This window comes from Podarcis vaucheri (assembly GCF_965113315.1).
Source record: "Podarcis vaucheri genome assembly, chromosome: Z".
Taxonomy (NCBI): domain Eukaryota; kingdom Metazoa; phylum Chordata; class Lepidosauria; order Squamata; family Lacertidae; genus Podarcis; species Podarcis vaucheri.
Window position 1 is genome coordinate 3629024 of NC_138758.1, and position 26628 is coordinate 3655651.

Below are 26628 nucleotides of genomic sequence, written 5' to 3' on the forward strand. Positions count from 1 at the left end.
CAACCTCCTCCTTCACTAGTAAAATGGCTCCCAGGCAGACATATTTCCAAGCCCCACTGTGAGATCTTGGAGAGCTATTTTTGAAGTAGCTAGTCCTGGGTCAGATGGAGTAATGATCTCTCTTGGGACAAAGTAGTTTATATGCTTGTTTGAGCCCAAGTCAGAATTCATTTACACAACTGGAGTTGTATATGCTTCACCACACTGTCAGCAATATGCTTGATTTCTGTTGATTTGCATAAATCCAGAGTGTTCTTCATCCAGGTATCCAACAGAAAGCTATTTTCTGATTCAAGTCATCATGTGGTACAGGAACGTTTTACTGAGATTAGTTTTAATATCAGTGGCTTTTTGTCTTGCTGGTAGTGACTCTTGTGAACAGTGCAGTTAAGGAAACAAAACCTCCTCAGATTTTCCTCGTTCCATTTGCAGCTTTTGGCCGCTCTCGCCAGGACTACAGTGCCGCAGACCCCGGATTCACAATGAGGAGGAAAATGGAGCACTTAAGGGAAGAGAGAGAACAAATAAAGCAGCTGCGCAATGTAATTTTATTCTGTCTGAAATGAATTCCTTGGTTTGCAGAGTTAACGTTCTTGTCATTTGAATGTGTTTAGTTAAATAATACACACAGAAAATATGAAACCTGGCTTCTTTTAAAGTGGCCTTGAAATGAGCATTATCCTTATTGTACTCTCTTATTTTCTTAGAATCTAGAGTCGCGTTTGAAGGTCAGTTTGCCAGATGACATTGGAGCAGCATTAATGGATGGGGTGGTTCTGTGCCATTTAGCCAATCATATAAGACCTCGATCTGTTGCCAGTATTCATGTCCCATCACCAGCTGTGGTGAGTAAACCATCTATTCTCAAAACAGACATGGCCATTCCCTTTTTTTACATCCTTTCACAATGCATTTATGTAAGCCTCCTTATAACCCTGTGTGTTAAGATCAGTTGCTTTAAGTGATAATTTAAGACAGATGTTTTCAACCTTTTTGAGTTCATGGCTCCCTTGACCAACTACATTCTTTCTGTGGCTCCCCTGTCGGGCTCAGGAGCCCAGTTACACCACTCCTTGCCTGCAGAGCTGGCAGCCCTCCGAGCAGCCACTGCTGCCGTCCCTGGTCTCTGAGTCGGTGCCCCCCCCGCCCCAAAGAGAGGTGCCTCCCAGAGTTTGCCTGCAGAGCTTATAGCCAGGGCTGCTGCAGTAAAAAGCTGTGCAAGCCTTTGGTAGGCAGAGACATGAGAGGGCATCAGAGAAGGGAGGAAAGGAAAGAGGGACAGAGACCAGTGTTGCCCACAGCACCCCTGACCATCATTCAAGGTACTCCAGGGTGCTGCTGCACACTGGTTGAAGACCACTGTTTTAAGTGATCAGAGCTTCTGCTATTGTATATTTGTAATGTAAAGCTTCAAGTTCTTTGCAAAAATATGAATAATGACAGCTGTATCTCCCTCTTAACAGCCTAAACTCAGTATGGCAAAGTGCCGAAGAAATGTTGAAAACTTCCTTGATGCTTGCAAAAAACTAGGTGTCCCACAGGTAAAAATGCTGAAATGATTTTCTGATTGACCAACCAGATCAGCTTAGCTTTTGCTAGATCTTTTGGGAAAGGGATGTTGTCGTCCCTTTTCCAAAATCTGCCTTCCCAGGACTCTGACCACTGGTCCATATAGCTCAGTACTTACTTTACTGATTGGCAACGGCTCTCCAGGATTTCACACTGAAGTCTTCCAACCCTATCTGGAAATGCCAGGGGGTGAACCTGGGCCACTGGTCATTTTGCCCGAGACTGATAGGAATTGGGAGTCCAGTATCATTTGGAGGGCCACAGGTTTCCCCATCTCACTTGAGCAAACCTCAGCAATAGTGTGGCTTTATAGGTTTGGGGGTGACGACCTGTTCAAATGATGAAGAATTTGCTGTTGATTAGTATAAGCTGGGAAAACTTATTAATAAAACAGACTCATGCAAGATATATTAGTCCAATGTTCCTCAAACGTGGGTCTCAGCTGTTGTTGGACTACAACTCCCATCATCCCTGACCACTGGTCCTGCAAGCTAGGGATGATGGGAGTTGTAGTTCAACAACTGTGGGGGGCAGGCCTTTCTTGAAAGTATGAACAATTGTGGGAGGGAGAGGAGGAATGACTTTAACTTGTCCCAGTAGGAGGAAGGGCTGGAAGGGAAGCCTCCATGGGCTGTAACTGGGTGTGGACCAGAGGTTCCCAATCCCTGAGGAAGTAGGACATTTGAGTAAATTGCTATTCTGGAAAGTTAGGATGTCTGTGTGGGCATTAACAGCAACAAACCATACTGAAAAGTCATTTTCTTTCCTAGGAAAGACTTTGCCTGCCCCATCACATTTTGGAAGAAAGGGGCCTTGTGAAAGTTGGAGTTACTGTTCAAGCTCTTCTTGAAATACCTTCATCTAAAGCATCACAGCTTTCCTGCCTGTAACAGGACACTCAGAGAACCAACTTGTTGCCATGATGTGTGTTGATGTGGATTGATTCCAGTTCAGTTTCCTTCAGAGGAACACCCTAAGCCATCAGAAGTGATTGCAGGCCAGATATTGTACAGGTGAAACTTGAAAAATTAGAATATTGTGGAAAAGTTCATTTGTTTCAGTAATTCAACTTAAAAGGTGAAACTAATATATGAGATAGACTCATGAGATGCAAAGTGAGATATGTCAAGCCTTTATTTGTTATAATTGTGATGATTATGGTGTACAGCTGATGAAAACCCCAAATTAACAATCTCAGAAATTAAATATTGTGTAAAGGTGCAGTAGCTATTCAATCCATAGCACCTGCAATGGGTTCCTGAGCCTTTAAATGGTCTCTCAGTCTGGTTCAGTAGGAAGCACAATCATGAGGAAGGCTGCTGACCTGACAGTTGTGCAGAAAGCCATCATTGAGACTCTCCATAAGGAGGGAAAGCCTCAAAAGGCAATTGCAGAAGAAATTGGATGTTCCCAAAGTGATGTATTGAAGCACATTAATGGAAAGGGAATGTGCGGAAGGGAAAAGTGTGGAAGAAAAGGTGCACAAGCAGCAGGGATGACCGCAGCCTGGAGAGGATTGTCAGGAAAAGACCATTCAAACATGTTGGGGACTTTCACAAGGAGTGGACTGAGGCTGGAGTTAGTGCATCAAGAGCCACCACACACAGACGGATCCTGGAGATGGGCTTCAAATGTCGTATTCCTCTTGTCAAGCCGCTCCTGAACAAGAAACAACGTCAGTAGCGTCTTACCTGGGCTAAAGAAAAAAAGAACTGGTCTGTTGCTCAGTGGTCCCAAGTCCTCTTTTCTGAGGAGAACAACTTTTGCATCTCATTTGTAAACCAAGGACCCAGAGTCTGGAGGAAGAATGGGGAGGCACACAATGCCAGATGCTTAAAGTCCAGTGTGAAGTTTCCACAGTCTGTGTTGATTTGGGTAGCCATGTCATCAGTTGGTGTTGGTCCACTGTGCTTCATTAAGTCCAGGGTCAACGCAACCGTCTACCAGGAGATTTTGGAGGACTTCATGCTTCCTTCCACAGACGAGCTTTATGGAGATACTGACTTCATTTTCCAGCAGGTCTTGGCACCTGCCTACACTCCCAAAAGTACCAAAACCTGGTTCAGTGCCCATGGGATTACTGTGCTTGATTGGCCAGCAAACTCGCCTGACCTGAACCCCATAGAGAATCTATGGGGCATTGCCAAGAGAAAGAGGAGAGGCATGAGACCGAGCAATGCAGAAAAGCTGAAGGCTGCTATTGAAGCTTCCTGGTCTTCCATAACACCTCAGCAGTGCCACAGGCTGATAGCATCCATGCTACGCCGCAGTGAGGCAGTAATTGATGCAAAAGGGGCCCAAACCAAGTACTGAGTACATATGCATGCTTCTTATTCTCAGAGGTCCAATATTGCTCTATTTGCAATCCTTGTTTTGCTGATTTCATTTAATATTCTAATTTTCTGAGATTGTTAATTTGGGGTTTTCATCAGCTGTATGCCATAATCATCACAATTATAACAAATAAAGGCTTAACATTATCTCGCTTTGCATGTCATGAGTCTACCTCATATATTAGTTTCACCTTTTAAGTTGAATTACTGAAATAAATGAACTTTTCCACGATATTCTAATTTTTTGAGTTTCACCTGTAGACCGCGCCTTACTTTAAACATATGTTTATGTTAAACTGACAGTTTTCCAGTATGGTAAAGAATTGTACTGCTTGCTTGCTTAATCCAGAGCCATAAGGGATTTTGAGATTATCAAAATCTCTTTTTCAACGTAGTACACATTCTGAGTTCTCTTATTTCATTATTTCTTTTTCCTATTTTATGCTACACTGTGTTAGGCTGTCTCCTAGGTTTGCTGCACACGTTTTATAATGAACAAGAAACATAGAGCTTTGGAGATTTTTATATGGCAAAGTCCCAACCCGTTGCTGGTTCTTTGTCATGGATGCATTTTGAAAAATGTGCAATGCTGTCTTGCATATATTATGGTTTTAGTGTGTGCATTATGCGGCCACGCTAAAAATATAATATGCATAGCAGCTCTTAATCACATTTTCATTAAAAGAAGTTAAAATTATTTTATGTACATTTTTTTCAACAACAACAAAAGAATCACTGCAGCATGGTGTGAGAAATTTGGATGATAAATCATGTGATGCATTTTTTTCCAGTTTCCAGAAGATTGTGTCCCTAATTTCTTGCACTTCTTGCTGTTGTACCATCTCCCGTATTTTAGTTGGGCGGATGATGATGATGATGACGTTGATATTGATGATATTGATGATGATGATGGCAGAATAAGATATAGTATAAAGGACAAGTTTTATGTGGGTTTTTTCAGTATTCTAGGTTGGTGCCAAAATATTTTTTTTCAGTTGTACTGTAGATTGTTTACATGTGAAGTGCCTGTGATAACTCTTTTACTAGTCTTAAACTTCTTTGCAATTTCTTTGTGTCTCAATAGATGCAATGTGTATTTTTGAATATTAGGTTTTTGTAAGATTGGTAACGTAAAGTTTAAAGGACTAACATCTGAGTGTTGGATGTTCTTCAGTTTGCACAGTTTGAATTTATTAGGTTTGGTTTTCTAAAGAAAAAAATTGTAAATATGCTTTTATTTATCCTATTTAATTTGATACTTAATCATTTTTTCAATGTATTGTTGGACAATGGATGCCACTTTCTTTAAATTATTTTCATTGTCTGACACTTAACAGTGACATATGGCGTGATTTAAATGGGAGTCGTACAGAAGCTTATGAGTTAAGGATGTTGAGGTAAAACTGCCAAATAAATAAATCTCAGGTTTATATTGTGACTTGTCAGGACTTTACATCTTGCTCCTGACTTCTGTTACTACGGAGTAGTGAAACTGAGCCCTAAAGAAGCTCTATTTTGCAATATTTACAAAAGCGTTGGGCAGCTGGCTGGTTCAGGGCATTGAGCTGTTCCCTCTGCACTGTGTGGTCAGTAATCCTAAAGCTGCAAATCAGGTTTGTTTGTTTGTTTGTTTGTTTGCTTGCTTGCTTGTGAGGGGCAAGGAGAGATTCCTGTTCCCCCATGTTATTTGCTGTTCTCCCTTTCCCTCTATTTCTGTTGTAACAAAAGTGTTGATTTGGGGGAAAGAACAGCTGCTGGGCACAGGGTGAAAAGGAGGAAGGGGATTGCTACATCCTGGCAGCAGCAATGCATGGTCATGCATCATAAGGCAAGATGGTAGCTCCTCTTTTCCTGTCCACCCCCCTCCACTACCCCTTTGTACTAGAGCCACAGTTCATGCAGCAGGTCCATTATGACACCACACACCCCGGCTAGTAAGAGATTGCACCTCTTATAATCAGTCCATCTGTATCTCTACTCCCCATCATTTTAGAAGCTATTCTGTGCCCTGTTTACAGGCCTTTGAGACAAATCCATCAGTGCCACAATGGGTGTTCCCGTAACTTTCCCCCTTTTGCTCTACAGTGTGATGAGAATGGTAGAAATGAGATAAATTACCATGTCTTTGAAATTAACCTTTCATTTAATTACTTCACTGTACAGTGGAAGAGTCCCAACCCATTGCTGGTTCTTTGTCATGTATGGATTTTTGCGTCGATTTGTGGACATAATCCGTCCTGGAGGCACGTCCGCAACTCAAAGCGTTCACATCCAGAAGCGCAGCGTTTGCGCACATGCACAGCACGATTTAGCACTTCTGCACATGCTCAAGCGGCAAAACCCAGAAGTAACTGTTTTGGTACTTCCAGGTTGCCACAGGACGCAACTTGAAAAGACATAACCTGAAGCAGACACAACATGAGGTATGATTGTATACATTTATTTAATTAAATGGAAAAAGCCAGACTCTTTTCTCATTTTTGAGCTGTGTGTCTGCAATTTTCAAATAAACTAAATTCTTCTTCCTTGTCCAAATGATAAAACATATTTCTTTGTTCTTAACTCTCCACTACCCAAGGAACTCTCTGTTGGATTGCTGTTGGCTGCAGTACCACATAATAGTTACTGAGTTAAATTTGTAGTGTGGGGCAAAAGGGGTACAGGGGGTCTTGAATGCTTTCACAACATATGTGCAAAGTGAACTTTGTGACTAGCTGCTTTTTCTTCCTCCCTTCAAGTGTGTGTTGTGAGCCTAAGGCAGGCCTTAGATGGCATCCTTGAGCCAAATAAAAAGCACACTAAACTGTTTCATGAAGCTTTTAAATAGAGCATGATTTGTTGTAGATTAGACCTTTCCTTTCACAGTTTTCCCCATAATTGTATTTTTAGTTAATGTTAGCTTTGAAAACCTCTTAAGGTTTAATTTCAGTCTGTTACAAGAAAGAAAAGATAAATATCATTTTTGTAGATTTTGTGAAATATACAATCACCTTAGCACAGTTTAATAGAAAAAGCTGGTGTGATGTTGGGTGCAGTTGGATACAGAATGAGCTCAGACCTCAAGATTTTTAGGCATTCCACCATGCAGCACTCAAACACCACAATGTACAAAAGTGGATTCTGTTTTGAGATGTCACAGCTCACTCCTCCTCCTCCTCCTCCTCCTCCTCCTCCTCCTCCTTCCACTCCTATCCTTTCTCTTGTTCTTGAAAGTGTTTATTCTCTTTTGTTCTTCATTACAAATAAATAAAATCCAAGCCCTTGTCCTTCAGATGGTGATTTGTATACCCAGGCTGTAAGTCAAACAACTAGTGACATTCCTCTTGGTTTCAAAAATGGTTTGGTTTGAAGTGGGGGTAGGGGTGGGGGACGAGAGTTTCAGTCACTGTATTAATGTGGAGTTTTGGGTCCTAGGCTAGAATATTAACCCCCTTTTCATAAGCAAACCAAACAGTACATCTAAGCCCATTACTTTTGTGGAGCTCTAATTTCTCCAGGATTCTCATTTTGCTCATTTGCCAAAAATTGGCAAGCTGCAAAATTCTGCACGTTAAAGGTTCAGAGTGCACTGTGGTCTAGATAATAATATAATGGTAGGTGTGGCCATTATTATTTTTAAGAAGGACATTTTTACCATTTCCCCAATAAGAGCAAACCTCCTTGCTTCCAACATGCACAATTGTGCACTTCTGAACACAAAAGGGAATGCTGTTTCTCACAGTTAAATCACCTCCATAATAGTATTAGTATCCTGCCTTGAAAAAGGTGTTGCAGGTTAGGAACCTTTGGTCCTTTGGATGCTGCTGAACAACAATTCCCATCATCTCTGTCCAGCACTATCAAGAGGCCCAAAGTTTTCTCATACCTGGTCTTACAGAGTAAGCCATTGGAATATACAAAAACAGTGTTAAGAGACAGGTAGAGCATTTTCTACTACAGTGTTTCTCAAACTTGGATCCCCAGTTGTTGGACTACAATTCCCATCATCCCTGGCTTGCAGGACCAGTGGTTAGGGATGATGGGAGTTGTAGTTCAACAACACCTGGGGGTTGAGAAACTGTTCTACTGCATACTTAAACCAGTGTCAAAGTAGTTTGATATTTCCTCAAAGTAAGAATGTTAGTATTGGGAGGACACTAGGAATTGCTAAAATATCACTCTCTCCCCACTTGTCAATCTTGGGCCTGACTGACATAATTAGATTATGCCATTAAACTAGATTCATAGTATCTGTGAAGCCACTCCTAATTGGTGAACAATAAATTATTTATCAATGTCTGTTTTCTGATGCACCCACCAGCATTTAACACAGGTATACAGAAAACCTTCTGTAAAATATACTTGGTATTGTACATGGGGGTAGGAGCATTACATGCTGTGTAAGTTCCCCATCCCATTTGTTTTGCATTAAAATGCAATTAACAGGTTTTATTGAAGTATATTAAAATAAATATTTGGTATGCCTATACCTATTTATTGTTCCTTCATTTGGAAAGTTCTTTTTGTAGGTGTTGAGATATTTTATTAATTTTTAAATGATGAAATTTCACTCTAACATAAAGATGTTCTGTCTTCCAACAAGGACTAAAAATATGTGCAAAATCTATAGATATGTAAAACACACACACACACACACACACACACGGGCTGCCAAAATGACAAAATTGTAGTGTTTTAATTTAGGAGAGAGGTTGTACATTATTTTCTTTTACTACTTTATAATTCACCAAGCACAGCAATTCTTACACGAACCTGTTTTTTCTATTCATGGAACACAGGTTTAATCATTCTCCTGGGGCTGCCTTTTGCAGACAAATTAGTCTCCGTTTGATGCTTCCCAATAACTCATGTGTGCATAGAATACTTACTTTGTAATGTCCTGCGATCTCCAGGGATTCAGGCTCTGCTAATTTCTTGGCATGGGTGGGTGTAAAAAATGAACTGTCATAAACCTACAAAAATTGGCGAAGTGAAGCAGCAACTGGTTTTGCTGAGATCCATTTCATGCACGACATTCTCCATATGAATGTGTTCCTGTTCAAACCAAATTCTCAGTGTGGTGGCACTTTTAAACTACAAACCACTGAGTTCATTTGTGTTACTGAAACCCATGCAGTGTTGTAGGAAGAATGGCAGACTTACTGCACTGTGCTGCTACCACGGTGTGAGATGTGAGTGTTACACATTCTGCAAAAGAGACTGGGGTGCTGGGCTGTGATGGGATTAATGGGAAGAAGTGCAAACTCTTGCGTACTCTGTAGAACTAAGACAAAATAATGGGACGAGGTTGGTTGGGGGGGCGGGTTGCTTATTTTTAAATATTGAATCTACTACTTGGTCAGTATTCATTTATTTTGTATCTTCCCTTCAACTTTAGCCAAATCAACATAGCTGCTTAAGTGTAAATGTGTGCAAAACTGAGTACAACTTCAGCAAAGTGGTGAGAAGCAGTCAGGGACTATACTTTTTTCCTCTGTGTGTGTATCTATATATTTCGATATCCATTTGGTGTTGCATTTTAATTTGCTTTGTGTTCATGTTCTGTAAGATGCTTCACCGCCCCATTCATCATCTTGTACATGACTCTTCCAACACTTGCTTTTCCCCCAGGACTACTTTATTGCTAGAGCTTCCAACAAGTTTATGTTCATTGAAAATAGTCCTGTTTTAGTTTTCTTCTGTAAATAGTTTTCTATTGGAATCAGCATGAAAAAGACCCACGTGTCCAAAACTGATGTACATAATCTATGTATAAAATGCAAACTCTTTCATAATCCTTGTGTAGTCAAATGTGTGTTTTGTTCTTCTATCATTAATGGTCAGCAGCTGCCTAGTAAGGAGCCTGACTTTTGACTGGTTGCATTTTCATTATGGCTGTGTGCTCTTGTGCGATTGTTTTTTCTATATAAAAAAGTGGATAAGGTACGTGTTTGGGTGGCTTGAGTACTTATCAGTTTGGAAGTAATACTCCTAAATAAAGGAGAAGTTTCACCACTTTGGGCATTACCTAAGTCTGCAAAAGGAGTACAGTAAGCCCAAAGCTTACACACATGTAACTTGTGCACATTCAACTTCACGCACTTGGCAAACAAACAAATAAATGAGGGTGGAAAGGGGGCAGGCATCTGGGGGAAAGGACAGGCAGTCCCATCTGTCATTGAACCCATACTGGCATCACTCCCTCCCCCAATCCTTTGTCAGTTGGCAAGGCTAAAGGAATGGGGGGCATCAAAAGAGAATCCTCAAGTGACTCATTTTCAGGAGAGACTTTCACATTGGAAAGCCTTTTCATTTGCTGGAAGGGGCAGGGAGGCAGTCATAGCTACATCTGCTTCCCAGTCTGAGCTGCACTGAATTTTTCCACTGTTTCATTTAAGCAGCTCTTGCCTTCAAGCCCCTGAGACCAGAAGAAGAAGAACTTGCGAGCAGATGTTGAACCTTGCAGTGTTCAGTCTCTGTGCGTGAGGGTGGATGAGCAGAGACATCTTTTCCCAAATAGCACAAAGTATCTTCGCTCACAAGCAGTATAGTTGGGAAGATGACCGCCAGGCAGTTAAACTCGCTCCTGCCCAAATCATTTACTCATGTATTTCACCATTCTGCTCAAATGTTATTCAGGATAAACGTGCAATTACACTTACTGATGCTGGGTGACAGTATGGTAGATTGATCAGGAGCATTCTGGGCTGCATCAATAGGAGTATATCATCTAGATCAAGGGAAGTAATAGTGCCACTGTATTCTGCTCTGGTCAGACCTCACCTGGAGTACTGTGTCCAGTTCTGGGCACCACAGTTCAAGAAGGACACTGACAAACTGGAACGTGTCCAGAGGAGGGCAACCAAAATGGTCAAAGGCCTGGAAACGATGCCTTATGAGGAACGGCTAAGGGAGCTGGGCATGTTTAGCCTGGAGAAGAGGAGGTTAAGGGGTGATATGATAGCCATGTTCAAATATATAAAAGGATGTCACATAGAGGAGGGAGAAAGGTTGTTTTCTGCTGCTCCAGAGAAGCAGACACGGAGCAATGGATCCAAACTACAAGAAAGAAGATTCCACCTAAACATTAGGAAGAACTTCCTGACAGTAAGAGCTGTTCGACAGTGGAATTTGCTGCCCAGGAGCGTGGTGGAGTCTCCTACTTTGGAGGTCTTTAAGCAGAGGCTTGACAACCATATGTCAGGAGTGCTCTGATGGTGTTTCCTGCTTGGCAGGGGGTTGGACTCGATGGCCCTTGTGGTCTCTTCCAACTCTATGATTCTATGATCATGGACTTCTGAGTTCAACAAAAGGAAGGTTCAACACTAACACTAACTGAAGCAGCAGCAGCAGGAAGGAAGTAAAGCCCAGGGTAGCAAGCAAGTGAGAAAACAATAAAGGCATATTTTAAAAGCATCCAGGACAGATGCAGCCTGGGAAAGATCTCTGCTTAAAAGCAAGAACACAGAGATGGTGTGCACTCAATATTTAACAGGAAGGAATTCCAAAGGCTATGCGCCATGACACTAAATACCAGATTCCTGTTGCAGCATCTGCAATGTGCTGTGTATGATGTGGTATTGTTTTCAACTGTTATTTTTCTTCTTTCTTTTATTTCTTTTAGATGGTAGTTTATTGTATCCCCATAGAATTTAAATTGCAATACAGTCATACCTCGGGATAAATAAGCTTCAGGTTGAGCGCTTTCGGGTTGTGCTCTGCGGCGACCCAGAAGTAACAGGTTTCACCACTAGCGCATGTGCAGACTGTCAGAATGAAGTCACACGCATGCGCGAAAGCGGCGAAATGCAACCTGCGCACCCGTAATTGCACTGTTGCATCTTACGTTCTGTTCAGGATGCAAATGGGGCTCCGGAATGGATCCCGTTTGCATCCCGAGGTACCGCTGTACGATAAAACACAACAGAAGAAATACAAATAAAATTCAGTTAAAATCAATATGGTTATTTAATGTGATGGATGCGTCATCTCATCTTCAACCACACAGCCCAAGCCACACCGTAGACTACCTTGAATGAAACGCATGGACTGGCGGCCCACAAACCACAGTTTGTGAACCCTTGGCTTATAGATTAGGGCAATAAATGTCTCTTCCGCACTGTCCCTGCTGAAACCTTCCTGTGTCCTGCCTCGTGTTCAGGAGTCAGGTGATGGTGGTAGTCCACAACTTGGTAGGCAGTGAGCAGCTGAGATGGTGGGTCACCCTTTGAGAGAGAACCACTACCCAGCCAAGAGGAACTTCATGGCTTAGCAAGGAACTAACAATCATGGATCTCTCTCTTGCCAGGGCTGCAGCCACTGCAGCATGCTGCCGCCTCAATTCCTTTGCATCTTGGGAATTTGGGAAAGGGGCAGTGTAGTTCCAAGAGTAATGGGGAGGTACACAGAGCATAGATGGATGTTGGCATAGATGCCAAATCAGACCATTGTGGTCTATGCTGACCACATTGGCAGAAAAGAATGGGCTTTTCTATTACCTGCTATCTTATTCTTCTGACTGGAAATGCTGGGGATTAAATCTAGGACCTTCACAATGCATTGCTGGTGCATTGTTACTGATTTGTGACCATATCAAGGGTGGGGGACCTTTCTCAGCCCAAAGATCATATTCCTTCAAGAGAAATCTTCCATGAGCCACATTTTAAATGTCACATACGGTTTCCTAGAACAGGGCTTGCCAACATGGTGCCCATGCTTGTGAAAGCCTTCATTGACAACTCCAGGCAGGGCCCCAGACTCTGAACTTACATTTTAAAAAAGAAAGTTTCTAGCCTTCCTAGAAAGAAAGTTATGAAGCAAAATGTGCAGGTATCCTATGCTAGTTCTATGAAAAGGCCTAGTCTTGCTGCTCCCCCCCCCCCCTATTAGTGTTTTTAGCCAAAGTCTGAGCTAGGATTGGTAAGTAAGGTGTTTGAACACCAAACAATAAGAATCCCTGGTGTTCTAAGAGCTGCTGTTTTCCTGCACTAAAGAGAGGGTGAGGTGTGCAATCAATATTGTGTGATCTCCACAATCAGGACCAAGAGAACACAGCTTGAAAGGTCCTAGAATGGATAATTAAACAGCATGGGTTTCTCAAAAACACGTCATGCAAGACTAAGCTTTCTTCTTTTGACAGAACTTGGTGGATCAGAGGAATGCTGCAGATGTCGCATATCTTGGTTTCAGCAAGGCTTTCAGCAAAGTTCTCCATGACATTCTTGTGAAGAATCTGGTAACATTGAGGCTGGAAAACGTTACTGTTAGGTGGATTTGTAGCTGGCTAGCGGACAAAACTCAGAGTTCTCACCAATGGTTCCTCGTTATCCTGGAAAAATGTGATGTGGATGCCACGGGGTTCTGTCCTGGGCCTGGCACCCCCCCCCAACATCTTTATAAATGATTTGGATGAAGGAATAGAGGGGATACTCTATTTACAGATGATACCAAACTGGGAGGAGTAACTAAAACATCAGAAGATTGAATCAGGGTTCCAGATGATCTTAATAGACTGGAGAACTGTGCCAAAAATAACAAAATGAATTTCAATAGGGACAAATGTAAGGAAAAACCAGACATACACACAAATAGAGCGTGGGGGACACCTGGCTTGACAGAAGTATACAATAAAAGGGTCTGAAGGTCTTAGTAGACCACAAGCTTAACATGAGTCAACAGTGTGATGCAGCAGCAAAAAAAGGTAATGCGATTCTTGGCTGCATCAACAGAACTATACTGTCCAACTCAAGAGAAATTATAGTACCATTCTATTCTGCCTTGGTCAGACACCCGCCATTTTTTAAAAAATGGTTCTTTTGGTACCTCCTGTTTTAAAAGGCAGAAGAATCTAGACTGGGGCAGCTAATGAAATGCCCTGCGGATATTTCTGGACTGAAACTCCCACCTTCCCTGACCCTTGGTGATATGGCCGAGGCTAATGGGAACTGGAGGGCACCAAATTCTGGAAGGCTGACATGGATAATCTTGTGCTTGATGGGACAAATAGTTCAAGATAGAGCAACTTATCTCCCCCCCCCCCCAAAGTCCAATCCAATTCTAGTTTTGGGGGAAAGGAACAAGTGATTCCATTTGCCCCCCCCCCCCACTTTTTCTAAAGGGCTTGCATCCCAACCCCAGCTGCTTTTTCCATTAGTGACAACATTTTGGAATAGTCTGGTGGGACAGGCTTCAGCACAGCAAGGAGTGGTTCAGCTTTCAAGAGTACTGAAAGGTTCTTTCCAGTATTTAATGTTTAATGGTACAAAGCTGCATATCCATAGAGGGGAAATCCCAGCTGGCTTCCATAAAGGTCTTTGGCCTCTTCTTTTGTTGGAGGAGAAAGGGAAGAGCTAAAAACAGCCACGCTTTTATCCTTGTGCTGTTTCACTGAGTTCATCAGTGGCTGAGTATTCTGAGCTGTAGCGTGGAGGGAGTTGCAACAGGAAAAGCATCAGATCTACTGCTTATCGGTGTGGCTGTGAGTCAAGGATGCTTTGTTGCTCTAGTGGTCAGGTCAGTTTCCATGAGAACAGCTCAAAGTTATGACCACAAACCTTGAAAACATGGCCTCCATGTTCTGGGCTGGGGCTTTGAGAAGCGTTGGCTGCCCTCACCTTGTCTAGTTGGCCAATCCAAGCCGTTTCCCAGGATTGTAACCACTGCAACATGCTGACAGCTTCTAGGAGCCCCAGGTGAGAACTGAGTGCAGGGATGAACTACCCCAGAAAGAGCACCATGAGTCCCCCACCAGAGGTGCTACCCTTCTCCTAGCACCCCATGCACCACTAACCTCCTGTACAAAGGTAAGATTTACATTTCTTGCTCCACCCACTTTTGCCTCTGGTCCTGCCCACCACTGGCATATGGTTCCTGGAAAGGGAACAAGACCCTCAGGCTGCGAAAGGTTCCACACACTTTGCACATGCAGCTGAAGAGTCTTGTCATTGTAGATCACGTCAGAGAACCAGCAGGAGAGCAACATTTGAACATGGGTGTGTTTCAGATCCAAGTGGTTTTAAGAGAATCTCAGGGTTGTTGTGCTGCTCAGATAGGCAGGTGTGCACACAGACACACATGTGCATGCACAGGCATGGACTTAAGCATTGGTGCGAGCCCTGAAAGAGTTCTCTGAACATGCACCTCATGACACAGGTCCTCTCCAAGAGACATTGCACAGCACAGCTTTGCAGAGCTGCAGCCTCTGCGAGCTTTGTGCCAAGATCAATATTCATTTTCTCACCTCCAATGCTCCTGCTATCAGGGGCAGCAGTTACTTGAGACTTGACACTGAAATTGTTGTTCAAATAATCTGTGCAATGAGCAAGATAGCATGTTAACACGGGGGCAGTGCCAAAAACATTTCTGCAAGAAAGCTAATCAGGGAAGCCCCTTTTCAGCTGAACAGAAAATAATCCTGTTCTACATCTGTGCCACAGTGAACTCAACCTAGATCTGTCCTTCCGAGGAGAAGGTAGGATGTGCAGTCTCTTTGCAACAACACAGCATGTGCCTTCACACATGAGCAACACTTTCTGCAAGGGTGGGGAACCTGTGGCCATTCAGATGTTATTAGAGTACTACTCCCATAACCCCTGATGATTAGCGATGCTCACAGGTGCTGATGGAAATTGGAGTCCAATGCCATCAGGAAAACCACAGCCTCCACCCCCAATTAGTTAGATCAGTTCCCTTGAGAGTGCTGAAAAAATAGGGCCGTTTTCAGTTCTTTAAAAAAATTGGACCTAAGCAGCCCCTTAGCAGTTAACTGTCCTATTTCTTCCCTGACTTCTCCACCTGGCTAATGCATGGCTTTGATTTAAGAAAGGGGGAAAATATAGGGGAGCACAGCTCTGGGACTCTTTCCAGAGCAGGAATGTGATAGCAACATCCACTGGGGCACCAGGGTAACAGACGAGCCCACCTTGCAAAGGAATGAGGTGAGAATGAGACTTTCAGGTCTCATCGTTGCTTGTGACAGATTAGCATATGGGAGGTTGGAGAATGAGGAGAAGAATCAAGCAGAGGTTAGATTTGTATATCCTTTTCTTTGTTGGGGTTTCTGCTTCACGTGTCTTTGCAAGATTTTTGGTCTTTCTTTAGCCTTTAATAGCTAAAGGTTGCATTTCTGCTAACTGAATATTTTAATAGAGACACATTTATTTATTTTAAGCTGAACTTATTCAATACACAGCTATTCTATGATTGTCAGTCTATCCTAGTGAATTGGTTAGTCTGCACTTTTGCTCAACTGCATTTTTTGGACTGTCCTGGGAAGGAGGATGTGACAATGAGGACCATTAAGAGTTAATTCTTGAGAGATTTGGGGATGGCGGGGTGAAAATAAGAGATAAGGACAGGCGAATTCCTATAGCAGCCTCCACAAATGCTGTTCTCCCAGTGTTTTGGAGTCCAACTTTCATCAACCCTGGTCAGAACCACCATGCTGATAGGAGGACCTCACACTGGGGAAAGCTGGTCTATACAAAAATTAGCCTGGAGTAATTTTTGAGGTGGGGAGAGCCCTGCCCCCTCCAGCTCTTCTCTGTGATGCTGCAATGTGATGGAATGTTCATAAACATTCTACATGCTGAGGTTGAAACTGACAGTGGAATACCTACAACTAGTACTAAGCAAGGGGATAGTAAATATGACTGAACTTAAGAGGCTGTGTGGTGCAGGAGGTTCAGGCAGACAAGGAGACATGGTGTAGAGAGGGAAGGAAGAGAAGAAGGGAAGATGGAAAATAACCGACAAGAAAACTCATCACACAAAGGCTGAGGGGACTTGAGTGGCAGCACTCCTACCATGCTCCAGACTTCAGCATGGAGAATATTTGGAGAAACGCTTTTTGAGAGATTCAAATTGTGTTCTCTCCTACAAAAAATAAAGCAGAAGGATCCTCACTCTGACAGTCTACCAACCTCATAGCAGTTTGCCAGAGTAAGGTGAAAGTGGGCAGGATCAATATTACAAAAATTCCAGTAATTCATTTCCCAGAAGCATGTGTCAGAGTCTTCTGCAGTCTTCTGATCAAAATCCAACTGCTGCCTCTGACAAGTGGTATTTGCATATTTTGTAAAGATGAAACATCCAAGAGACATCTTGAGGCACCTGTTCTATCCATTGCTGTCAAGCGCCCCTTATATGGAGGGACAGTCCCTTATCCCAGCACCATGTCCCGCTGCTGTCCCTTATTGATGGATGTCCCTTAAATTTCCCGGGTTTCAAAGGAAGCAGCTCCTCTCCCTCCCTCCCTGCCAGCCAGGGAGGAGGGAGGCTCCAACTGTGTTGATTGGCTGCCCGCCCCGCCCCCCTCCGGCCTCCTCTCACCAGGCTTGGCCCCTGGGAGCACCTCTCCACCAGGACTGGCAGGAGCCTCTGGCCCTTCCACCGCCATCCTCCTCACAGCCGCTGAACTGAGCGTCTCTGCCTGGGTCCTCCCCTCTGCCCGTCGCCGCTGCTCCCGCACCCACTAGGCCGTACTGCAGCTGTGACGCCGAAGGACCCAGATGAGATGGGCAGCCTGGCATGGCCTATGAACTGCTGAGGAGCCTTGAGAAGAGAGCGAGGGCAACCATAGAGAAAGCAGTTCAGAGAGAGGAGGAAGAGGAGGAGGTGTGGGCAGGTGTTCCAAGGGCTACAAGGGAAGGACTGCAAGCGCTTCTCCCGTAGATTAGTAGTGGTAGACTAGTATAGATGGTCTGATCTGCGGGTTTACTTTGGGCACTATTTCCCCCCACCCCACCTGATGGAACTGAGAGCTGCAGATGGAGCACAAGAGAAAAGATACAGAACTGCAGCAGCATCTTCGTAGCTTGGACTTCGTTTTGCGTGAAAAGTGGTTGCTGCTTGTAGTTATTTAATTGCAGTGTTTCATTGGCTGGTGTCTTGAGCAGCAACCTCTGGAAACGAAGGGCTAAAAACCAGCGCTGCTCTCCAAAATTATCTGGTCCCTTTTAACTTCGTATTTCAGCTGGTAGACTAAAATCCCTTACTTTGGCTGCTGGTCCCTTATTTTCAAGGCTGCTGGTCCCTTATTTTCAAATCTGTAAGTTGACAGCTATGGTTCTATCAGTACTACATATTGCAGAAAAAGGAAACATGAACAGATTCTAACTGGGTAAGAGGTCCTGATGATGGAATTCCTTCAGAGAAAATAAATATATTTTCAGAGTGCCAAAGAAGCAGGGTACAACTTCATAAATGCATATTGAATGTTTGCATTTTAAATTAGATGTCTGCCTAATTATTGTGTGATCCTTGGGAATTGCATAATATACCTCTCTGTAGCATTGCTTTGTGATCAAACCCATCCTGGGAAATTTACTTCATTGGGTAGCCTGTTGAGAGACCTGTGTCTATATCACAGATTCCATTTGTCACTAGTTATAATAGTTTAGAATAAAGATGCTTACATGAGTGGGAACAAGATAAGAGTGTTGGGAAAGTGGATAGAGAGTAGATATTATTCTGTAAACCGGCCTGAGACCTCTGGGTATAGGGCGGTGAATAATAATAATAATAATAATAATAATAATAATAATAATAATAATAAATATTTGCCTGTTACTTTACTTCTGCAGCCATCCCCAAAACTCAGGTTTCAATAAAATACAGAAGAGTGATTGCTATGTAAGCTTAAACCGGCACCTTAAAGAACCGCAACACAGATTGTAGTGGCCTGATGCAGCAGATGCATTGTTATGTTCTTATAAGTTCCCTTTTAAGGAGTCTGTAACTGAATAGGAGATTGATATAAAGGTGACTGAAAAAGGCAAGACCTCTGGGAAATTGACCTCCTCTCTGCAGTGTTTGAATGTAATGTTCATTGGTAGGTTCCTATTCTGACCAAACCATTTGACACATTAACAAGACCATATAACTTCCCAGAGTACTGGAACCAAGTATTACTAACCTTCCCACACCCTCAAGCAAATTAAGAACCAACTATTTTCCTAGATATAGCTTCCAAAATGAGACAGGCAGTTTTTCCTAGATTAATGTCTGCAACACCACAAATTAATACTAGAAAAACGAGCCAGCTTCCAAATAATAACAAGATACCAGCAATTGACAAGTGCTTTGTTCATTACCATCTATGTTGTTGTTTAGTCGTTTAGTCGTGTCCGACTCTTCGTGACCCCATGGACCAGAGCACGCCAGGCACTTCTGTCCTCCACTGCCTCCCGCAGTTTGATCAAACTCATGCTAGTAGATTCAAGAACACCATCCAACCATCTCATTCTCTGTCGTCCCCTTCTCCTTGTGCCCTCCATCTTTCCCAACATCAGGGTCTTTTCCAGGGAGTCCTCTCTTCTCATGAGGTGGCCAAAGTATTGGAGCCTCAGCTTCACGATCTGTCCTTCCAGTGAGCACTCAGGGCTGATTTCCTTCAGAATGGAGAGGTTTGATCTTCTTGCAGTCCATGGGACTCTCAAGAGTCTCCTCCAGCACCATAATTCAAAAGCATCAATTCTTCGGCGATCAGCCTTCTTTATGGTCCAGCTCTCACTTCCATACATCACTACTGGGAAAACCATGGCTTTTACTATACGGACCTTTGTTGGCAAGGTGATGTCTCTGCTTTTTAAGATGTTGTCTAGGTTTGCCATCGCCTTTCTCCCAAGGAGCAGGCGTCTTTTAATTTCGTGACTGCTGTCACCATCTGCACTGATCATGGAGCCCAAGAAAGTAAAATCTCTCACTGCCTCCATTTCTTCCCCATCTATTTGCCAGGAGGTGATGGGCCCAGTGGCCATGATCTTCGTTTTTTTGATGTTGAGCTTCAGACCATATTTTGCGCTCTCCTCTTTCACCCTCATTAAAAGGTTCTTTAATTCCTCTTCACTTTCTGCCATCAAGGTTGTGTCATCTGCATATCTGAGGTTGTTGATATTTCTTCCGGCAATCTTAATTCCGGCTTGGGATTCATCCAGCCCAGCCTTTCGCATGATGAATTCTGCATATAAGTTAAATAAGCAGGGAGACAATATACAGCCTTGCCGTACTCCTTTCCCAATTTGGAACCAATCAGTTGTTCCATATCCAGTTCTAACTGTAGCTTCTTGTCCCACATAGAGATTTCGCAGGAGACAGATGAGGTGATCAGGCACTCCCATTTCTTTAAGAACTTGCCATAGTTTGCTGTGGTCAACACAGTCAAAGGCTTTTGCATAGTCAATGAAGCAGAAGTAGATGTCTTTCTGGAACTCTCTGGCTTTCTCCATAATCCAGCGCATGTTTGCAATTTGGTCTCTGGTTCCTCTGCCTCTTCTAAATCCAGCTTGCACTTCTGGGAGTTCTCGGTCCACATACTGCTTGAGCCTTCCTTGTAGAATTTTAAGCATAACCTTGCTAGCATGGTAATCTATTAAAAACAGGGGGAAAGGGGCAGAGCAACTTGTGGTGTTTGCTGCTGTTGGCAATCTTTGGTCTAGCTACAGAGCAGCACAGGAAACCACCTTATGCAAAGTTAGATGCTTGGTCCATCTAGCTCAATGCTGTCCACACTTGCTGGCAGCAGCTATCCAGGATTTCAGCCTCCCCAGAGAAGCCATTTGGGATTGACCCTGTGATCTCTAGTATCCAAAGATGTCTAAATTGGGATCATGGAAGATGTAGTCGACAGGTGGCACTGAAGTTTGGTCTTTAACCAAAAATCACATGCAGCCTATGACTGTACTGCTTTCTCTAGTGTTCTCTGTAGTGTTCACTGAGGACTAAAGGGGTAAAGGGACCCCTGACCATTAGGTCCAGTTGTGGCCGACTCTGGGGTTGTGGCGCTCATCTCGTTTTATTGGCCGAGGGAGACGGCGTACAGCTTCTGGGTCATGTGGCCAGCATGACTAAGCCGCTTCTGGCGAACCATAGCAGCGCATGGAAATGCCGTTTACCTTCACACACCTATTTATCTACTTGCACTTTGACGTGCTTTTGAACTGCTAGGTTGGCAGGAGCAGGGACTGAGCAACAGGAGCTCACCCCGTTGTGGGGATTCGAACTGCCAACCTTCTGATCAGCAAGTCCTAGGCTCTGTGGTTTAACCCACAGTGCCACCCGCATCCCTCACTGAGGACTACTCACCTGCAAAAACCTTGCCTTCAGTGATGCTGGAATGATAATCTTCTTAACACAGCCAAGAGGAAGCAGTGCTGCCTCTTTGATAACTTCTGCTAGAAAGATGCAAGGAGGAGTCTGAAGAGCTTGAAAGAAGGTGGCAAACACTTATCAATGAACGTGGTGCTTTAGACAGAACTGCATTGGCAGTTAATACCAATAACTGTTGTTGTTGTTGTTGTTGTTGTTGTTGTTACTGTCATTGTATATGATGAGCTGTATAGATTATTAGATAAATCTACCCATCAAGGAATCCTCAGTTTATAAAAAAAAATTGGGCTTCAACCAGGTCCTAAGAACTAAGAAATGTCATTATCTACATGAGAGAGGCTAAGTATAAATAAAGCAATCAACTAAAGACTGCCATCAAGGCAATCTAAATTTTGTGCCAAGGAATGATTACTGTATTTTTCTGTCTATAAGATGCCCCCAATTTTGGGGGACTCTGATTTAAGAAAAAATTGTGTATTTTACTATCCATGTATTAGATGCCCCCGCGGGTGGCGCTGTGGGCTAAAGCCTCAGCGCCTAGGGCTTGCCGATCGAAAGGTCGGCGGTTCGAATCCCCGCGGCAGGGTGCGCTCCCGCTGCTCGGTCCCAGCGCCTGCCCACCTAGCAGTTCGAAAGCACCCCCGGGGGCAAGTAGATAAATAGGTACCGCTTACCAGCGGGAAGGTAAACGGCGTTCCGTGTGCGGCTCTGGCTCGCCAGAGCAGCGTTGTCACGCTGGCCACGTGACCCGGAAGTGTCTTCGGACAGCGCTGGCCCCCGGCCAATAGATGTGAGATGGGCGCACAAACCCCAGAGTCTGTCAAGACTGGTCCGTTCGGGCAGGGGTACCTTTACCTTTACCTTTATTAGATGCCCCCAAATTTTTGACATTTTTTAAAAGGAAAAAAACCTAGCCTTATACATGGAAAAATACAGTAATTTTGTGAATCTTCTATATCAGGTGTGCGGAACCTCCAGCCCTTCTGATGGTGCTGAACTAAAACTCCCATCGTCCATGGCCGTTGGCCATGCTTTCTGGGGTTGATTGGAGTTGTACTTAGGAATATCGGAGAATTCCAACAAAAACAGAAATGGGAGGGGAAATTGCTTTCTTTGGCCCATGTCCAGAACAGAAAGCAACCCAGCGTATGTGATCACTATTTGCTGTGGCTGCTGCATTCAACAGCCTCAAGCAATATGTAATTGATTATGTGACTCCTCTTCATTTGCAATGCACCTCCTTTGTACTGAAATTGATGGGGTGGAATATGAACAGCCTGCAGTATCAGGTCAATGGCCCGTCAAGCCTAGTAACCTGCTCTCAAGGTGGCCCACCAGATGCCTGTGGGAAACCAGGGTGCACAACATGAGCACAACAGCACTCTCCCCTTCTGTGGCTTCCAGCCAACCCAGCAGTCGTAAGCATTGCTTTCTGTGACTTTGGAGGTAGTGCATAGCTGTAACACCGATTTCTCTAATCCTCTTTTAAAGCCTGTCAATGTAATACATAATGTAACGACAACTACATAAATTGTGTAGGTTACCACTTTGCCATAGCAGACAGTGTGAGACAAATAATGGAGTTTTCAGTGGAAGACAAACTTCATGTGATGAATACAGGACGGAATGGATAATGATAATCAATGGATAATGATGTCTTCTTACATTCCTAGGAGTGCTCCAGCAACATCTGGTGTGCCACAGAAGTTCCCTACACCTGATCTATATTATACAAAGAAACATGTTTCTATAGAGATGTTTTGCGCTGTTTATTTGGTTGTTGCTCATTGAGAAACAGCACCAGATACCAAGGCACAGAAGACTGAACTTCTCAGAATCTCGCACTGACCCTAAATCATCAACATACCTACAAGCCTTTGCAGGCACATGACATTTAGCAACTAGCTATTTTTAAAAAATCTGGAGGTTGTTTAGATACTTAAATTTGCCCTCCTACCAAGTTATGTGTTTTTAATGTGCACACTCAGACTCTACACCACTCCAATACAATAAGAAGCTGCCATTCTGTTGTACTTGTGCTGGTAAAAGCTTTTTGTGAATAAAAGAAAAATATCCCTTTGTCTCCTTTGAGTAATAAGTTGTGGTGCTTTGCTGAATGATGTTACCTTGTCTGTTATACACAGCAGTCCACTTACATGCAACTTCTTTCCTTTAGGTAGTTTCTCTTAGTACACGGGGGCAAAATGGGGGATTGCTTCAAGCACCACAATGTTTTGATCAACTAACTACATCTTTTCAAGAGACCTGAACTCCATGTTCCTGCAAACCCTGCCTAGCCCAAGAAAATTGGTTGGGGAAACTGATTCAAAGCAGTAACTTTCATCAGAAATCTCCAGAGGGTGAAGTTACCTACAGTATTTTTGGGAGAAATGATTCTAAGCAAGTTAGCTACATGGAAAAAAATTAATGTACAGAGGAGCACCAAGCCATTGGTGCGAGTCATGAGCAAAAGTTTCAATGGAATCCCAAAATTTCATTGGACTTACAAAAAGGAACAATCCTCGGGTCTGGTTCTCTTGAAGGTCACAGAGGGTGAGGATACAGTTTCCTTCCTGCACCAGATTTGTTACAGAAGGCACCTAGGGGTGGGAATTCCTTTTTCCATTTGCACTCCATAGGTAGACTATAGTTCACCGGTTGGGTGAAAGTACAGTGGCTTCCATTCCAGCAACTCAAGTTTCCTTTTTAACACTTTTCTCCATATTTGATCTTGTGCATCTCCCTATGGACAAGGTGTAAGGTAGAAATGGAGAACCTTTTCCTATGAAGGGCTGCTGGGTTATAGAAAGTCAACTAGGCAGAGCCATGGACCAAAGTGAGTGAAGTCTGCAGGACTATGTAGTTCTCTCACTCTCTGCCATCTTGTCTGTCTCACTCTCTGTTCCATCACATTTCTGGGGGATGCATGAATTACAGTCAACCTGCAAGTCCACCATCCCAGGTATGGTGCCAGCCTGAATCTTTGCTTCCTGGTGCAAGATCTATTTTGGAGAACAATGGGGAACAGGAAGAGCAAGCTAATTGTGCATTCTCTCTCCTTCCCCTTCCTCATACCTGATGAGACTTTTAAAAGCATTGCCTTCTAGGATGTTGGGAAAGGGCTAGAGAGAATGTTCAAACAAAATAGCACTTTGGAGGGAGCACTTTGGTCACTTCCCTTCCTACTTAAGAGGAGGCACATTTCTTTAGGAAATGTCATGCACCAAAATTGCAACACAAACATCCAGCCCTGTTGATAGGTTCTCACTGGCAGGCTTTTAAAAATCTTGCCCGGTTAGAGCATTTTATTCTGCTCCTCATAACAAAGGAACATAGGAAGAGCCCTGCTTCCTAGTCCAACATCCAGTTGCCCACGATGGCTTACCAGGTGTCTATGGGAAGCCCACAAGGAAGAGACAAGCCTCTCATACTGTGGTTCCTAAGGAAGTGGGATTCAGAAGCCTGATATCTCTGATCCTGGAGATAAAATCCAGCCACCCTTACAAGTAGCCGTTGCAGAATGTGTCTAATCCAATCTAAATTGGTGGCCATTGTCACACTTTATGGAAATAAATCCCATATTCTGACTGTGCACCGCGTGGTACAATTCTTCTAAAGAATTTGGAGCAAATGATTCAGCAGAGGAAACACAGCCCAGAATAACTAAGGAGATAGTACAAGAATACTTGGCTAGTTTAGATGTATTCAAGTCTCCAGGGCCAGATGAACTGCATCCAAGAGTATTAAAAGAACTGGCAGATGTGATCTCAGAACCACTGGCAGTCATCTCTGAGAATTCCTGGAGAACAGGCGAAGTCCCGGCAGACTGGAGGAGGGCAAATGTTGTCCCTATTTTCAAAAAGGGGAAAAGAGAGGACCCAAATAATTATCGCCCAGTCAGTCTGACATCAATACCAGGGAAGATTCTGGAGCAGATCATTAAGCAAACAGTCTGTGATCACCTAGAAAGGAATGCTGTGATCACCAGTAGTCATCATGGATTTCTGAAAAATAAGTCATGTCAGATTAATCTGATCTCGTTTTTTGACAGAATTACAAGCCTGGTAGATGAGGGGAACGCAGTGGGTGTAGCCTACCTTGATTTCAGCAAGGCATTCGACAAGGTGCCCCATGATATTCTTGTAAAGAAGCTGGTAAAATGCGGTATTGACTATGCTACCACTCAGTGGATTTGTAACTGGCTGACTGACCGAACCCAAAGGGTGCTCATCAATGGTTCCTCTTCATCCTGGAGAAGAGTGACTAGTGGGGTGCCACAGGGTTCTGTCTTGGGCCCAGTCTTATTCAACATCTTTATCAACGACTTGGATGATGGACTCAAGGGCATCCTGATCAAATTTGCACCAAATTGGGATGGGTGGCTAACACCCCAGAGGACAGGATCACACTTCAAAACGACCTTGACAGATTAGAGAACTGGGCCAAAACAAACAAGATGAATTTTAACAGGGAGAAATGTAAAGTATTGCACTAGGGCAAAAAAAATGAGAGGCACAAATACAAGATGGGTGACACCTGGCTTGAGAGCAGTACATGTGAAAAGGATCTAGGAGTCTTGGTTGACCACAAACTTGACATGAGCCAACAGTGTGACGCGGCAGCTAAAAAAGCCAATGCAATTCTGGGCTGCATCAATAGGAGTATAGCATCTAGATCAAGGGAAGTAATAGTGCCACTGTATTCTGCTCTGGTCAGACCTCACCTGGAGTACTGTGTCCAGTTCTGGGCACCACAATTCAAGAAGGACACTGACAAACTGGAACGTGTCCAGAGGAGGGCAACCAAAATGGTCAAAGGCCTGGAAACGATGCCTTATGAGGAACGGCTAAGGGAGCTGGGCATGTTTAGCCTGGAGAAGAGGAGGTTAAGGGGTGATATGATAGCCATGTTCAAATATATATAAGGATGTCACATAGAGGAGGGAGAAAGGTTGTTTTCTGCTGCTGCAGAGAAGCGGACACGGAGCAATGGATCCAAACTACAAGAAAGAAGATTCCACCTAAACATTAGGAAGAACGTCCTGTCAGTAAGAGCTGTTCGACAGTGGAATTTGCTGCCCAGGAGTGTGGTGGAGTCTCCTACTTTGGAGGTCTTTAAGCAGAGGCTTGACAACCATATGTCAGGAGTGCCCTGATGGTGTTTCCTGCTTGGCAGGGGGTTGGACTCGATGGCCCTTGTGGTCTCTTCCAACTCTATGATTCTATGATTCTATCTCTCCTGAATCTTCAATTGCATGGCCCCATTAGGTTCTAGTATTTTGAGGGGGTGTGTGTGTGGGGAAACCCTTTGTCCACTTTCTCAACACCATGCAATATCATATACACCACTAACATGCCACCTTTATTCAACTTCTTTTTCAAATTAAAAAGTTGCAAATATAATGTAGCTTTTATTCACAGGGGAGTTGTCCCAGGCCTTTGATCCCTATGGTTACTTTTTTCTGCACCATTTCCAGTTCTACAAAGATCCTTTAAAAAATAAAAGGAAGACGTGGAAACATGATTTCTTTAAAGGCATGGTAGTATTGACAGGTTTGTTTTGATCCCTTTTCTAATGATCCCTGGGATTAATCTTTTCCCACAGCTGTCATTCATCCAGGTAGTCATTTTCATCAACTCAT

General features: G+C 43.5%; 1 protein-coding gene across 4 annotated transcripts in view; it reads left to right on the forward strand.

Annotated features, from left to right (window-relative positions):
* The window catches only part of LRCH2 (leucine rich repeats and calponin homology domain containing 2), a 64744-nt gene extending 55066 nt beyond the window's left edge, over positions 1-9678 (forward strand). For all 4 annotated transcript variants that reach the window (XM_082207413.1, XM_082207414.1, XM_082207415.1 and 1 more), the window contains 4 exons: positions 433-542; positions 708-845; positions 1464-1541; positions 2340-9678. In XM_082207413.1, the coding sequence (XP_082063539.1) occupies positions 433-542; positions 708-845; positions 1464-1541; positions 2340-2459 (446 nt within the window). In that variant the 3' untranslated portion in view covers positions 2460-9678. The remainder of the gene's footprint in view (positions 1-432; positions 543-707; positions 846-1463; positions 1542-2339) is intronic.
* Positions 9679-26628: the final 16950 nt, after the last annotated feature.